This window comes from Ruditapes philippinarum, unplaced genomic scaffold, assembly GCF_026571515.1.
Source record: "Ruditapes philippinarum isolate M1 unplaced genomic scaffold, ASM2657151v2 ctg408_1_1_1_1, whole genome shotgun sequence".
Taxonomy (NCBI): Eukaryota; Metazoa; Mollusca; class Bivalvia; order Venerida; family Veneridae; genus Ruditapes; species Ruditapes philippinarum.
The window spans coordinates 102,017-114,639 of record NW_026855039.1 but is presented as its reverse complement, the minus strand read 5'-3'; the positions used below and the strand labels follow the sequence as shown (position 1 = coordinate 114,639).

General features: G+C 32.3%; 1 protein-coding gene across 1 annotated transcript; it reads right to left on the bottom strand.

Moving 5' to 3' along the window:
* Window positions 1–2,450: 2,450 nt before the first annotated feature.
* Window positions 2,451–12,052, bottom strand: LOC132741920 (GTPase IMAP family member 8-like). The gene is made up of 3 exons (XM_060730190.1): window positions 11,990–12,052; window positions 8,516–9,205; window positions 2,451–4,798 (listed from the first exon to the last, which is right to left on the bottom strand). The coding sequence occupies exons 1-3, from the start codon at window positions 12,050–12,052 to the stop codon at window positions 3,914–3,916; spliced, it is 1,638 nt and encodes a 545-aa protein (XP_060586173.1). The 3' UTR covers window positions 2,451–3,913.
* Window positions 12,053–12,623: the final 571 nt, after the last annotated feature.

The following is a 12,623-nucleotide window of genomic DNA, read 5'->3' as shown; positions in this document are numbered from 1 at the left end:
TGTCAGTAATGTGATGACAGATGTAAAAACGTTGTCAGTAATGTGATGACAGATGTAAAAACGTTGTCAGTAATGTGATGTCAGATGTAAAAACGTTGTCAGTAATGTGATGACAGATGTAAAAACGTTGTCAGTAATGTAATGACAGAGATAAAAAGAAAACGATGTCAGCAATGTCTTGAGAGTGATAAATAACAGTGTCAGAAATTTCATGACAGAGACAATCACTTCTTCAGTTTATCAGAAATTAATAAATGATATAGGACTGTTTGTGTGTTTGTTGAAATCAAATCATGACTAAGTACGATTCGTGAGACAAAACAAGTTTCACGTTTTCATACGATTATATCTGTCCTGTTCCTGACTAATTATGAAAAATTGCACCGGAAATATTTAAGCGTCTTTACCAAAATAAACCCGGATCTTATTGCACTTTTATCTTAAATTTACAAACACTTGTGAAATTATTTTAAAAGGATAATAAAAGTTTCTTATCAGACCTAATTTTTTATACTGATCATTTCAGTTCGTAAGTTTTTGCTAAATAAGGAGTTTAAAGCGTGGGCGCAATACCGCTCAAAATTATACGCTTTGTATTGATGATAATAAGCTTGTTTCTGTAAATAGAATGAAGTTAGTTACTTTTGTCTGTTTTTAGTTTGCTCAGGAATAGTTGTTGAAATGATTTTTAAGATGAAGGGAAAATCTGATTGTCAGGATGACACCACCCTTTGAACGCAAAGGGGAGTAAAAGAAATAAACCACAAATATTGAATAAGTTTAAATCAACCAAACTTTTAATGACGTAGGTTTTTATTTACACTTAACTAAAAGTTACTTAAAACCGAACAAGTTGACAATATGTACTATAATATAAACTGTTCCTAAAAAAAACTATGATAATGAAAATAAACAAGTGAATAAAAGATTTAAACCAGATGAAAGTTAAATCTTATAACTGAAAATATGAAAAATAACCTTAATGATTATGTGATATAAGACTAATACATCTAAATAGTAGCAAGCCATGTTTTAATCTATATCAACAAAAATAGATTTTATAATTCAAGATGGCTGCCATTTTGGACAAAGAATCTTAATAACTTCTGTGAAAAGAAATTACTTAAATTATTTACACAAATTTATCAAATTTAGATTAAATCTAAGGTTAACTTTAATGCTAAAGTGACTTAAATAAATAAATTAATAAATTAATTAACATTAGAGAGCTTAAAGACATGTAACTTTTCCAAAAATTAGCAGCAAATGTGAAAACTCAAAGAGATGCCTGGTTAAATCAACTTCTAAATCACAGAGGGAGCTAACATCGATATACAGGTAGCACTCTATGTAACAACTTATCTGGTTGGTCTGCAAACAGTCATCCAGAATTAACTTTACAAATGCTTTAGACTTAACATTTCTTTGCATAGCTATTCTAAAAACATGTTATGAGTCATGGAAACTTTGCAGCAGCATCATTAACAATGATCATAAAAATAGCAGAGTTTTACAAAATAATAATAAACAATTCACTAGAAACTAATATCTTACTAAACATATTTATAGTCCTATAACTGCTAAAGGACAAGAAAAAATCAAGTACTTACAGCTTCCTAAGTTTCTAGGCCAGGAAAAGAGAAAGTTCAACAATTTGTGAATTAGCCAGGCTAAGTAAATATAACATCATTGTCCATTAATTAATTCTCTAAAACTTCATCAAAAGCCCATATTTCTTAGTAAATATGGAAGTTTATGAATAGGGTATTTTTTTAAGTAATGCTTCTTTTAATCAAAAGTATGCAAGTAATTCTAAAAATATCATGCAATGTTAAATAATAATTATGTTAAATTGTGTAAGTGAAATTCAACTGTACAACAGCACACCAGTTTTTGGGAAAAGACAAAAATTAATGCAAATTAATATATTTTGCCGAGATAAAACTTTAACTATATCAAATATACTTCATACGAATAGCATAATATCAAAAAAGTTTGTGTCAATATGATATAGACGAAACTGTTAAGTACTTGATATACAACAATGTACTAGCAAATCTACTGAAAGAATGCATAAATAGCATATGTACAAAAGTGAAAATCAACATTACATCAAGATTAAAATGCACATTTGTACTCGTATATCACGTTTTCTTTTTTCTTTACATAGTGAATTATAAGTTGTTGTGATTGTTTTAAGTGATTGTGGAAACACATGTGCATCTTCCATAATTTAAAGTCCATTACCATGACGGAAAGAACAAAAAACTGAAATATAACGCTTATTGCTAATATGAGACAAAAAAATCCTATATACAGTTTATTATCGAGGTACGACGGGACAGACCAAAACAATTTGCATGTGCGAGGGTTTTGGGTCATAAATTGTTGTGAAGAAGACCCACCAAACTAATGTAAAAACAGATCCACAACGGCTGCAGACAAAAAAGTGTTTAAATGATTGACTCGAGAAAATTATATTTTTACAAATATTTTCTGTTTTATACATAGAGAACAGATGGCCGATCCCGAATGGATTGTCAGACAGCTTTGGTCATATCCGAAACTTGAATGAAAGGTTGGAATCTTTATTAACAATTAAGAAGGGAAATCATTGTGCTAACTGCACCCAACAATGTACATTATGGTATGTAAAAGATCATCGTTAAACTTTTAATCAAACTATGATTTTAACATATAATAACAAATAGATATTTATTTTTCAAAATAAAAGTCAGAAGGGCATGATGTATAATACAATCTGAAGAAATGAATAACTAATAGCAGATGTGTTCTGTTGTATGAAGGGGATACTGTTAGTTTTTAATTTAATTGAGCTTTGTATCGTTTTTTGATTTCATAACATTTTGTATTGATAACATAAAAGTCTTTCAACATTACAACTTTAAATTGTCATATGCATTTCAAGACGACAATGCAAAACTACTCTGTGCAGTTAATCAGCCACCAAAATTTTATCACTTTATATTCGATTGAACACATTATTTTCAATTGGATAAAAAAAATCATCTCCTTAAAACATATACCAGTAAAATATCTGTAGTGAAAATGCATTTATTTTATAACCTGATAATTCAGTCCGGCACTTCAAACGAATGTCAAAGGAAAAGTCGTACTGAATTTATAACAGTGAAAGATGTCAACGTTACCAAAATAAATCTCCAAAATAGACTTGTCCATCTTAATCTAGATAAAGATGTAGATAAAGTCATTCATCAGTTTTAGGGTAAAATTTGAAAATATATGCCACTTGAAAATCTCCTTTTTAAACACTAAATGCTGTTATTCTCTAAAATATATGGAATATATAATAGGAATGGTTAATAAACCACTCTGACGTTAGGATTCCGAATGACGCGACGTTTTAAAATAATATCCTATAGGTCTAAAGGTTTCTACGTAAGTTTCATGTAATTAGTATATGCAAACAAAAAAACAAAATAAAGCCTTTATGTTAAACACAATTATTTAAAACCAAGCATTTAGGTCTATTAGAAAAGACCATATAAAAAACATGTGATGATGCCAAAAAATCAATAATAAAGCTAAATAAAAAAGGAAACGGAGATCAGCGGTCTTATTGTCTTTTGACCGAAGATTTTTTGTAAGAACCTTACTGGGATTAAGGCTATATTTCCTAAGATGACACACGTTCTGATTATTTGTAGGAAGAAGACACAGGACTTAACAAAGAAAAAGAACCTTTATCAATTTATTCAACTATCACTAACTTATTTGTTGTAAGATTTATTGTTTAAATATCGATATAACTGTTTATCGTGATGTATTTATTAAATATTATTTCTACAAATACTTATGTCTCCAACTTTAACTTGAAATAACCACACTTCTTTGATCTATGTCACAACCATTGTGCTATAGGTCAAGATAACTAATCCCCAATCATACCTCTTATCCCAGCTTCAACGGTTTTTGCAGCAACTTTTGGTGCCTTTTCTGCAACAGCAACTCCGACTTCTACAGCAGTATTTGGTTCCTTTGCTGCAAGAGCTAATACGACTGCTGCTACTGATCCTACTATGGCTGCACCAGTCAAAAGTTTTTCATTCCGAATTTTTGAATCCAATCGTTTACTTAGCCTTTTACCCAAGTCCTCTATTTGCCTTTTAATGTTCTGTTCCTCTGACGTGTACCTTTCCAAATGTTCTTTAAGTAGCGCCTGGTGAATTGCAAGGTACCCGTACTTGTACTCAGGACAGTCTTTAATTGTATTAATGAGATTAAGAATATTTTCATCCTCATCCTGGAATTCTTTCGGATTCTCTATTTTGAAAATGCGGCCGTTGCATCTTTCAACCAAATCTTTAACACGTTTATTTTCTTTCCAAAACTTTTTGAAATGGTCTTCATCTTGAAATTTGCTTCCATGTGTAAAGACTATACACATATGGTCAAAGATCTTCTCTCCAAATATAATGCGCATTACATCAATAGTACAACGTTCTTCCTCTGTAAACCGACATGTTGAACTAAATACTAATACAAATGCATTCGGATTTGGACATATTTTGACTGCTTTCTGGATTTCAAGAGCTCTTTCTCCAAAAGAGCCATCTTCGTCAAAAATCCCTGGCGTGTCAACGACTTTGATTATTTGTGTCGTCTCTAAACAGCCCTTTTTGATGTGACATTTTTCTGTGACGGCATTTAGACTGTCCCCAACAGTGAAGCCATTGTAACCGAGCAGTGTATTGCCTGTTGAACTTTTACCATTACCGGATTTACCGATCATGACAACATTTATCTCATTTCGAATCTGAAATTAAATTTAGATTTCATTACTGGTTACTAATTTGTAATTATAATTAAAATGATAATTATTGTTCTGAAATTGATTTCGTTTTACATTATTTAGCAAGACGTTCATACGTAAATGTCTATTTGAAACGGCTTATATTATGATAATTAGAATTACAATTGAATTACCTTCAAGATATTACCTTCGAAATAGAAATGCATATGATTTGTAATTTTTCTGTACATATTCTTTTTTGCACTTAATCATCTAATTTATGGTGAAGCAACTTAATTCGGAAAATAGTTATTCTTGCAAGAAATCTGCGCTAGCAAACGTACACTATTTAATTAATGCTGCGACAAGGTTAAATGACATTAAAGTGGTCTGTTTCAGCCAACAGCAAGTTTTACATACCAAATTGTTTCTTAAGTTTCAGGAATAAATATTCATTTGGCACAAGTCCGATGCGAAATCCTAGATGGCGTCAAAGAAAGCCGCACAATTTAATACATAATAAAGAATATCAATGTAATCTGATACTTGTTTTTATATTGTTTGTGTATTTCAAGTGTTATTTTGCAAGCGAGATTTCATTTATAGTTTTATACAATAAAACTTGATAGGACAAAACATGTTGCGTTGTTTTTTGTTTGTTTTTTGTTGTTGTTTTTCTTGCTTTTTATACATGGATAAACAAAACAATACTTAACATAAGGTTTCTTGCTTCTGTCCTCTAGTTTGTTTCCTACAATTTTATTGTACCCATGAGAGGAATGTATTGATGTATTTATATCATATCTAAGGAACTCAATATGTGTATTAAAGCAGTAATACAAATATATTGGGGGCGCTACAGTACACAGATTAAAAATTTAGGGTTGCAAATCATACTTTTTTGCTTTACCAATTATTTGTCTCCCAAAATTCGCTGTCTGTCTGTCTGTCCGTCCGTCCGATTGTCCGTCCGTTGTCCGTCTGTCCAAATTAAGCTTGTCCGCCCTTCACAGGTCAAACTACTGTTGGGATTTCAACCAAACTTCACAGAAGTGATCAATACCATCCCTTGTTGTCCACATCAAAAGCACGTTCCGCTTCGCTGCACACAATGCCCGCCAGAGCAAAAAATAGAAAAATTTTGACCGGCCTTCACAGGTCAAACGACTGGTGGGATTTTAACAAAACTATACAGGAGTTATCAGTACAATCCCTAGTTGTGCAAATATCACTGGCACGTTCTGCTTCGATGCACAAAATGTTAAAATTTCACAGGCCGGAAAAGATTTACTATTTTTAGCTCATGAAGCCATATTGTGCAGCAAAGGGGAACATACAGGTGATTTGCACAACAAGAGATGGTATTGATCACACCCGTAAAGTATGGTTGAAATCCCACCAGTAGTTTGACCTGTGAAGGCCGGACAAGAATTTTTCTATTTTTAGTTCTGGTTGCTATTTTCCCAGCGGAGCAGAACATGCCGGTAATTTGTTCACAACTAGGGATGGTACTGATCACTTCTTATACATGAAGACAAACATCAAACATTTGAATAAATGTTTTGTCTCCTTACTAAATTTTATTCTATAAATTACATTTTTAATTGACGTAGAAACGTATATTAGATCATTTATACTATCAAAATATGCCTTAACAGTATAAATTTGTTGTCAGGTCACCTACGGATTTGTGTAGTATACACCGTTTCTACGTCAATTAAAAATGTAATTTATAGAATAAAATTTAGTAAAAAGACAAAACATTTATTCAAATGTTTGATGTTTGTCTTCATGTATAAATATCTCGTTGACCTACAGTTTCATGGGTCTGATCTATGAATATTGTACAGTTTTATTTTTTTTGATATGTTTGCAATTTTATATTCCTTCCATTTAATCTTTTCTAATATAGTTGTTCAAGTTTGCACACTTAAGTACTTTATTATAACACTTAGGTTGTGTTGCCTGCTTTTACAATTTATCTTTTGACCTTTTATCCCGTCTTAAAAAAATTTACTTTGATTCGTTTATTTTTTCGTTCAGAACACATTCATTCAATCACTTGGGGACCACATGTGCCGTTTCGGGCCGTTTGTCGTGAAGTGGCACGAACATTTTATATTCAATTTGTAGATTTCATGATATCTGCTGATGTTTCTTCACTTCATTCAAAATGTTACCATTATATATATTTAATGTTGAAAATTGCTTAAACCGATGTGGGTATTGACAGTAGCCTGCAGTACCAACTACCGTCCACTCTAATAGACATTATCAAACTGAGCCGGTAAAATTCATTTTTTAGTTTTGTCCATTGTTTTCTCGTTTAGGGCACACGCTACCTTTACCTTAGGGCCATACATTGCTTTTCAAGAAATGGCAAGAAAGTGTCACATTGAAGATTGAAGCTACTTTTTTTATAATAGTAATTTTTACGCTGTAAAAACACATCTGCAGATGTTTCTCAATACAAATGTCATTATTTTATGATTAAATGTCGAATTCTGATGAAGTAGGTGCAAATAAGCGTCAACGGTAACTTGCACTTTCCTTTCCAGTATCGTCAATGAACTGGCTCAAACAAACCGTGTCCATAACTTTTCAATTTTGTACTTTTGTACGTTTTTTAACATATCCGATTTTTGTATTTTAATTTTATTTGTATTATTATTTTATTTTTCAATTGTGTAGTGGGATGCATTTATTAAAAATCGTCCTTTCTGGTTGACCTTAGTTTTTTTATATAATTGTCGACTGCCACACAGCACTTGACGCCTGCTGTTGTGAGTATAGAAATCTGGAAAAAGGAAGATCACTCAAAAGCAATGAAAACAAAGGAGTAGTTGACAATCGCATGCTCGGTTTGATTGTTCTCTATTAATGAGGGTTATGTAATCAGTTAACCTTAAAGACTATGGACACTGTTCATTTTTTAAAGTAGAGAAAGTAGTAACCATAAGAAAATCAAAACAGCAAAATTGGACATGTTACAACCTTAAAGCTGTATTAAACGGAATCATCAAAAAGAAATCATCAAGCTAGACACTTTAAGCAAGGACACCTAGTTTGAAGCAAATTGTTACTTCTTACGTAGACATAAGATAATGATTAGAAAAAAATACAATAAAGTTAAAAGCAATGGTAAGTTGAAAAAAATGTCATGTAAAATTAAACTGATTTACAAAACAGACAACAGGAATATTGAGGAATTTGGCAGCCATCTTTGACGCCATCTTGAATATATCAGCTTCGCATCAGGGTTTGGTGAAATGAATATGCAGACACTACAGATCCAGACGAACAGTTTGGTATATAAAACTTCCTGTTGACTGACATAGACCAGTTATACCTTTTAGCAGGCTAGTAAAATATATGTAGGTTTATTTGTAGCACTAAATGGAGGAAAAATACATTAAAATGACCTAGGCACTTTCATTATGAAAGCATAACCGTCAAATGACATCGCACTAACACTGTGAAAAAAACATGACGAAACAGGTTTTATTTTATGCAAAAATAGCGCTATTGTATCATTGTTCGTGCATTAAAATATGCAGTTCAAATGCGTTCTAATGCTTTTACAGATTTTCATGCACGAAAAAAAATGCATAAATCTTCCATCTAGTATATACCCTTTTTGATAGAAAGAACTTGTAACGGACTAGTAAAATAAATAATGCAGGTAATGCAATAATCACTGAATATACTCTGAATATATGAATATATTAATTGATAACTTACATTGCTGGAATGCTTTTTATTAAGCATTGCTTTAAGCCTTGTATTCATTTCATTCAGCTGAGATCTAATATCGTCTCCTCTTCCGCAGACTGACATGCATCCCAATAGGACACGTCTGTGGAGTTCTATAGATTTATGGCTATATACAGATACTCCATTACTTGTCAGCAAACTTACTTTCTTCAGAATGACAGCACCCGTTACCTTGTTCATACAAGCATCAAGGGTTTTTGCTGTAACAACACGGCGACCACAACGCGAAACCAATTGATGTTCATTGACCCAGGAATCTGCAGCATACTCATCTCTATGATTCACGAAGACAATAGCATTATCGAAAACATTTTCGCCAAATATAAGGGGCAGCATATCTACAGTATAGTCCAAATATTCCTTGCCATCATTAGTGTTGACAACAATCAGGAATGCATGTGGATTAGGGCAGATGTCGAGAGACTTTTGAATTTGAAGAGCGCTCTCAGCTAACGAAACGTCCGCATCAAACAGTCCCGGTGTATCTATTATGTTTAAAGAAATATTATGGTTTGTGCTGAAATCCTTTATTTGTTTACATTCTGACAGTTTTGGGTTAGAAAACACGTATTTCCCTAACAAAGAGTTACCCACTGAGCTTTTCCCACTCCCGTTGTTTCCAAGAAGAATAATACTTCTTCCAGTGCTATTATTCATCTAGAAAAGAAAACAGGCAATCTTAAATTGAATGATTTTAAAAAGGTTTTGTAAATTGAAACATGATCTTCTAAATATAAAGACTCTCATCTAAATTATAGTTAACGTTCAAAGACGAGACTTTTAAATGGTTAAATAATGACCTTATACAGAGAGTGTCAAGACCAAGATGCAGCCCGAGCCATGATAATTCCACAAAACTGTCGGGTTTTATGTGCAATGTACACGTGACTGTCATATGATAAACATACAAAAAGAATTTTAATTATTACACATATAAAGTTATGTTTGTATTTTTCATTCCTTCATTAATTTAAATACTTTATTTGAAACCTCGGTTACTATTACATTTATATTTTTATTCCTTAAACTTCATAGCTTGAAAGTCAGTCAGAGATATTGTGAGTGTTGCTGATTATTTGACCACAAACACATGATAAACTTGCTGTAAAGATGAAATGCTAACCGTCAAATGATCACATGCCAAGAGATTTTGAAATTTATTTCCTTGAACACGATTATTTTTTATCATCTCAGGCACTTGAAAGTGGTGAAATAGCGAGTATTTCCTACTCAGAAACAGGTTTATATGGGGAGTGCTCTTACCACAAAAAAAACATATAGAAAAAAAAGGTTAAGACTTTAACATTACAAAACTGTTCAGTACGTCCTAGCTCCTGTCAAAACTTGTTTCTACTAAAATCAAAATGCCCAGTACCCTCATCACCTATGCCCTAGCCCAAATAGGAAAATATTTATAAAATTCTAGCCTGTATTATGATACAGTCACGATACCCTTCTTGTTTTGTCTGTGATCACGATTATACATGAACAAAGTGAATTTAAATAACTTCTCTTTACTTGAAACAATGCACACTTTTTCTAAAGGTACGTGCTTTCTCTGTGATATCGCACTGTGCAATATTACCAATAAAGCATGTTAGTGACGTATACCACCTGAAGATCATGGGATACATAACCCAAACATGCGATACATTTAAAGATAGATCTTGTAGATTCACGGTACTTTAATAATACATCTTTAAACTGAATGGCTATCATACAAGAATTTGGTCAGTGATATGGTTGGACCGCATAAACATGCCTTTGCGAGGTCAGATTCATGAATAGTGTGCACTCTTTAAAATATGACCAGTAGGCTTTTTCATAAATAAAATCAAACGTTAATCTTGCAGAGTCTTTAGGGAAAGATCAACAATTTCAAAAGGGGTCCTTTCTTAACGGCAAAAAATGCCCGCCCGGAGAAACTCAAGCCACCAAAACATTCCGAAACATTTTAGACATATTAAAATTCCGTTAATCTTTTATTAATGAAAATGGACAAATCTATTGATAAATACATTAATTTAGCTACTTACGTTTGATACAAATACTAAATTTTCCGTCAACTGTACATACACTATTTCTTTATTTTAAACAGTTCGTATCCGACTTTTAAAAGGACTGAATCATTTGTTAACATGACACGGCTAGTAAGATAACTTTATAAATTACCAGATAAGGTATCGATCTCTTAATGTTGTTGAAAGGCTTAAGTGCTTTAAAAGTTTTGTGTTAAAAGTTTCAATGATTTTTGTGAAACCAGATAAAACGTTTTATGTAAACTAGTTCACATGTATATAAAGATTTTCGTAAAACATAGCACCTGTCTGCTTTCATGAAAACACCAGCGTATCAATTGAAAGCACCAGTGCTTAAACGCGAAAGCGCGGTGTTTAAAGAGAGTGTCTTAATTCCATTAAATATCTGATTTCATTAAATTTTCCAAAGTTTTTACGAAAAATTGCAGTTCTGAAAATTTTTCTTTCAACTCTGATCAATGTCTATACACAAGGTTGAAGGAATTTTATGAATTTTGTTGCCCTGATACTTGTTTCTTAAATACATGTACAATTTAGATGCATAAGTTTCTAGTTAGTTTATTATATATGCGGACGGAAGTTCTAACAATGCAGTACCTACGTGGCTACTTCATTGATCTCTCTATTGTTCTTAAAACATAAAGAAAAAGGTCAAATACAATCGTACGGGATGAATGAGATCAAAGAAAATGTACAGTTATCTATTGTTCCTCTAGCCAAATAATAATCCAAAAGTAAGCTCGGACAGACGTATAACCAGGTGCATAACAATTTATGCCGGAAGAATTGTGTCCATATAATCATTTTGAACATAATGACTGATATACATATTGGTATAATTTTAAGATATACATTTAATTTTTGTGAATCATATATGTAAATATCTTAACAGTATTAAAATACATGTAGATCAGTTAGTTAATTACAGGGAGAAAGTTCAAATATATTTTATCTCAAAAACAAAACAAAATACATTAATTTCTAAATAGATCATGAAATAAGTGTCAATATCGATATCGACCTGCTGTGAATCTACCGATTGATATTTAATTGTGAAATTCTAGTCCACTTTTCTTGTTAGGCAGCACGAATATCTAGATAGTGATTGGTTGCACAATGCGACACGTCATCATCTTTCAAACATGTTTAATCTGATTAAGACCAAGACAAGAGCTCGGTTGTTTCATGTGTAATGTATTGGGTAGTGACGAAGGCAGTATGTCCTGTATTTGACTAAACTCTGGACCCACTATACCGGCATATAATGTATGTACGCAATCTCACGACAATCTTTGTCCTGTCAAGATTCCGATATAAAAAATTATTGAGTTACAATTTGTCATTGACACTTATTCTTCCCATAACATATCGATCGTGTCCCGTCATTCAAACAGGTGCATACGGTCATTTGGTCTTCACACTCTGGTGCCTCATTCTGTGAAGTCTGGGCATAGTCTTGACTCATCAGTAAACGGTGGTTTAATATTGGGCACTCTTTTGCAAAAGGTCACGGGTCCATCATTGGCGTTTTCTGACAAGGTTATCCGTCAAAAGAACTGGGACGGCAGAACGTGTGGCATTCATACAAGCACCATGCAATATATTCATTATCGTCTGGGTAGGTATCCGTACATAAGCTGTTTCTTAATTAAGTAGCATTCTGGAAACTATTTAGCCGGGCCTGAACAACAATATTTCTATTTTGTGAATGTCTTTTACACATGGAACGACCCTCGTGTAAATGTGTTATATTTACTAAGACTTGGACACGATTCTACATTCGTTGAACAACAATATGGGAATCTTTTAAGATGCTGTCAACCGGTCCCTGCTCATCTTATTGATGAGGCTGTAGTTTGAGAAAAGTGGTTATTATTAAATTTTAGTGGTATATATTAATTTCCACTTTACCATAAATTCTTAAATTATAATTTCAGATTTGTTTACTTATATGTTAATAAAATAATAATCTAAAAAGTAATGGTTTGTTGTTGTTTATTTTGTTGTTGTTTAAGTGTTGTTGCTGTTATTCTAGC